Source organism: Corylus avellana, chromosome 4, assembly GCF_965113065.1.
Source record: "Corylus avellana chromosome 4, dhCorAvel1.hap1.2, whole genome shotgun sequence".
Classification (NCBI taxonomy): Eukaryota; Viridiplantae; Streptophyta; class Magnoliopsida; order Fagales; family Betulaceae; genus Corylus; species Corylus avellana.
The window spans coordinates 9806261-9810479 of NC_142493.1; the positions used below are offsets into that span (position 1 = coordinate 9806261).

Below are 4219 nucleotides of genomic sequence, written 5' to 3' on the forward strand. Positions count from 1 at the left end.
AACCTTCACTTTGATTCGATACTCTTACAAGGCAGCGTAGGAGTTGCTAAAGGCCATAAAAAAATGACTCTGATACCATCTTAAAATAATAAACTAAAATAAAATATTTGAGAAGCAAAAGCAAAAAGATATTTGATATACTCACTTTCATACCACTAGACTCATGTAAGAGTGAAAAATAATGTAGTATTCCCTTACATAATGTCAAAATGTAACATAGTGCCACAAACAACATTCCTTCCCGTACTCCCACCATTGTTGAGAACGGAATTGGGCGGAAGTCACCAAAATGTACTTTTCTTTCTATTATATTATACTAAATTGCTGAAAAAACAAAGGGAATTCAAATATTTCTTTGATTTTTAAATATATTTTTTATTTAACAACCAAACAAACCGAACCGAGTTCGGCCACGTCCCCCCGGCTTTTTGACTCAGTGCGTGCTGCCACCGGAGAATATATAAATGCTCATCAGCTTTGCCCAAAGCCACTGTGGTGGTAAACAAAGAGCTAATCCCTTTACAATACAAAAACCCTGCGGGCTTGCCTCCGACGGAGAGAGATGGGTTGGAGAGGGATCTTGGGTTTTGAGTACGGCATAGTGCAAGCACCACTGGGGCCCGATATTTCCGGCCCGGAGCTTGTCGCCGCCGTTGCTAACGCCGGTGGACTTGGTCTCCTCCGAGCCCCTGATTGGGTATTTATCTTTTTCCTTATCAGTTATTTTCCCACCATTTGTTTCTTGTTTATATTCTACTATTTATAGAGAGTTCTAGCTGCAAATTGTTTCCAAAAATCGTCAAAATTAATTAAGACTGTAGAACTTAGTATCCAGAAAATGTTTTGTATGAATTTTCCTAATAAGAATCACTCTCACAAATTTGTGGGCATATACATGAATAAGATGAGAGCACAAATTTAGAATAAGTTCGGATTGATGTACTTTGTTGAGTTTGTGGGTGTATTTTTGAACAGTTGAAGAACGAGAGGATGGAAGGAAGTTGTTGGAGGAGATAGACTTCTAAGTTCTACCCGTTAATTTAGTACTTATTCCAAAATTTTGAGGCTTAATACGTGAAATATTTAATTGGAATTGGTGAACGGCAAAAACAGGATTTAAACTCACGACATCTCTTTGATACCATGTTAAATTATTGCTTACTTTGAAAATTTAAGCTAATAGGAATTGATGAATTTATTCATTTAATTTATATTATAATACTAACCCACTTGTTGTGATCCTTATCTCACCATCTACTGATCTATAATTAGAGATAAGGTTGAGAGGGGGAAAAGTTCTTCAATATTAGGCCCACATGATATAAACACCATAGTAATTAAGGTAGTCTTCTTAAAGCTCAGTGAACATTGGATGAGGACTAAACACCATAGTGTTGATGATGACCAGATGCTCCACTACTCAAGTATTATCACAAGCTTGGTTTTGTTAAATGGTAGAATTTAGAGACCTGCTATACATTCTCCCTTGGTTCTTCTCCTATCTTCTCAATTTTCAAAATCACCATTAGATTTGTGGGGTTTATGTGAGTCCCACACATGAGCCCATATATCCAGTGGTTGAAAATGGGGAGAATAAAAGGAAGACTAGAGGATGAAAGCAAACATTTTCTTAAGAGTTCATAAAAAAAAACAAAAATATAATAATAATAAAATAAAATAAAAACTCTATGATAATTATGACAGTCTAAACAAAAAAGAAATAAATACAACATCATGCATCGGACCAAGAAACAACTTAAACTTTCCCTTTTTAGTACTATTAGATTTATAAAATACACTAGTACTTTTCTAACTTGAAATTTTGAGTGTACATTGTTCATCTTTCCAAATTAATTTTTCTTTAACAGGAGTCACCGGACTACTTACGGGAGTTGATAAGGAAAACACGAACCTTAACAGACAAACCATTTGGTGTTGGTGTTGTTCTTACATTTCCACATAAGGAAAACATAAAGGCTATTCTGGATGAGAAGGTAGCTGTCTTGCAAATATCATGGGGTGAATGTTCCCAGGAGCTTCTACTTGAGGCTCGTCGTGCTGGGGTCAAGGTTGTACCCCAAGTAAGTGTTTTCTACCTATTTTTGTCTCGGGAGAAAATAATAAAACAAACGAGTAATGCTATAAACTATATTTTTATCTCACAACTATTTCTATTATAGGTTGGAAGTTTCGAAGAAGCAAAAAGGGCAGTTGATGCGGGTGTAGATGCAATTATTGTCCAAGGACTTGAAGCAGGAGGGCATGTAATTGGTCAGGTATATTATGCTTGTTGCTGCTATTGGAAGTATAGTTACATTCTTGTGCAATTATACATTTATCATGAGCTTGTTGTTTGGGAAGAAAATCTTGTACAATTTATAGGGTATTATATTAATTATATACAATTCCTTAAATCCAAATAGTTGATCAAAGATGTGATTCATTGATGAAATTATAATGCTGGCTAAATTGAATGATTAAGTAAAAGTTGACCCCTTGTGTTGTTCAATTATTTTTAGGAGGGTTTGATAGCATTATTGCCAAGGGTGGTTAATCTTGTTGGGGATCAAGACATTCCCGTTATCGCTGCCGGGGGTATTGTGGACGCACGTGGTTATGTTGCTGCGCTCGCCCTCGGTGCTCAAGGCGTCTGCCTCGGCACAAGGTTTGGAATATTTTAATTTACATTAACCAAATTTAAACAACACATTTGAGCTATCGCGCCACGCGCTGTGAGGGAATTGTTAAATCATCGTTTATTTCAAAAACTTATTTTGAAAAGAGAAATGCTATATATACTTTCAATTGCACAATCTTAAACGCGCAGCTTTCTGACGTAACAATGAAAATCAGCATTAAATTTAAAATTTAATGACAATCCATCCAAAATTGAAGGATAAGTTTTATGAGCATGTTATAAAGTACACATTTGAAAGTGCATATAACATTTATCTTCTGGGAATGATGATGTTAATTTGCAGCGTGGGCATGATGGAATGTCACCTTCAATGTTTGTACAAAGAAAGTGGCACATGGTGTCCAATACTTGGACTGTTCTTCTGTGAGTTTGCTTCAAAGTTAGCAGGATTATGATGATTGAATTAGCATTGTTTTGCAGGTTTGTTGCAACTAGTGAAAGCTATGCTCACCCTACATACAAGAGGAAGTTGATTGAAGCCGACCAAACTGAATATACCAACGTTTTTGGTCGGGCAAGGTGGCCCGGGGCACCTCACCGTGTCCTGCAAACACCTTTCTTCAATCAATGGAAATCCCTTCCTCTTCATGAGAATGAAGCCAACCAGCCTGTTATAGGTCTTTCAACAATACATGGCGTGGTGAGAATCTAACAATTTTTTTTTTTTTTGGCTCCTTTTCATGGATTGATTCAATACAGACCATTTCACTTTTGTCGGTTCCACTCATCTCTCACTATTCGATGACTTAATACTATGTTCATATTTACACTGTACCGAGACATTTTTTCTAACCTATTGGTCATCGTCTTTGTGACTCAACGGCAAAGCCATGACGCGTTTGAACCTTTACTCGACGAATTGATATATTAAGATTGTACATAAATGATGTAAAACACTTAGAATCGTAACATATACCAGTTTATCAGTTGTGCTTATATAGGGTGTTTTTTTTTTTTTTTTTTATTCAGGGAAAAGAAATTAGGCAGTTTGCGGGTACTGTTCCAAATTTGACGACCACAGGTGACATTGAAAGCATGGCGCTGTATGCTGGCGAAGGTGTAGGGCTTATTGAGGAAATTTTACCCGCCGGTGAAGTGGTCCGAGGACTGGTTGAAGGGGCTCAACATCTGATCCACAGCAAATTTAGTGGCGTATAATTAAGCCAAGGTTGAGCAAGTCCTTGAACCAAATAAATAGCCTCCAAAATGTTGTTGATAATGGAAATTTGGGTACTGTGGATAATAAAAGACTCAACAGTGTCTCTTGTGTTTGCTTGAGTTATGTTTGCGTGGTTGTTGTCTAGTTGGGATTAACATCTCCTAAAGTTTTTTTTTAAAAAATTATAGATTTTCAAATTACGGAATTTATATTGTTTCTAAACATCAACACGCTTAGAAAATGTCATCGATTAAAAAGGTAACAAGTTACAATTGGGAATTGAATATATTTTCATCTGATTCTTTTACTCTCTATGTTATAAAAAAGGAATACTAATTTTTTTATCATTGGTACGGGTATTA

General features: G+C 36.1%; 1 protein-coding gene across 1 annotated transcript; it reads left to right on the forward strand.

Moving 5' to 3' along the window:
* Positions 1 to 286: 286 nt before the first annotated feature.
* LOC132178556 (Aldolase-type TIM barrel family protein) lies at positions 287 to 3999 on the forward strand. Its single transcript, XM_059590999.2, has 6 exons — positions 287 to 697; positions 1869 to 2081; positions 2181 to 2276; positions 2520 to 2665; positions 3119 to 3338; positions 3668 to 3999. The coding sequence occupies exons 1-6, from the start codon at positions 563 to 565 to the stop codon at positions 3854 to 3856; spliced, it is 999 nt and encodes a 332-aa protein (XP_059446982.2). The 5' UTR covers positions 287 to 562; the 3' UTR covers positions 3857 to 3999.
* The last annotated feature ends 220 nt before the right edge of the window (positions 4000 to 4219 follow it).

What these genes read in the sequence shown, in the direction of transcription:
- LOC132178556 (XM_059590999.2), top strand. Translation starts at nt 563, where the DNA reads ATGGGTTGGAGAGGGATCTTGGGTTTTGAGTACGGCATAGTGCAAGCA. An exon ending in TCCTCCGAGCCCCTGATTGG is followed by an intron (nt 698 to 1,868) that starts GTATTTATCTTT and finishes TTTCTTTAACAG; the next exon opens with GAGTCACCGGACTACTTACG. An exon ending in GGGTCAAGGTTGTACCCCAA is followed by an intron (nt 2,082 to 2,180) that starts GTAAGTGTTTTC and finishes TTTCTATTATAG; the next exon opens with GTTGGAAGTTTCGAAGAAGC.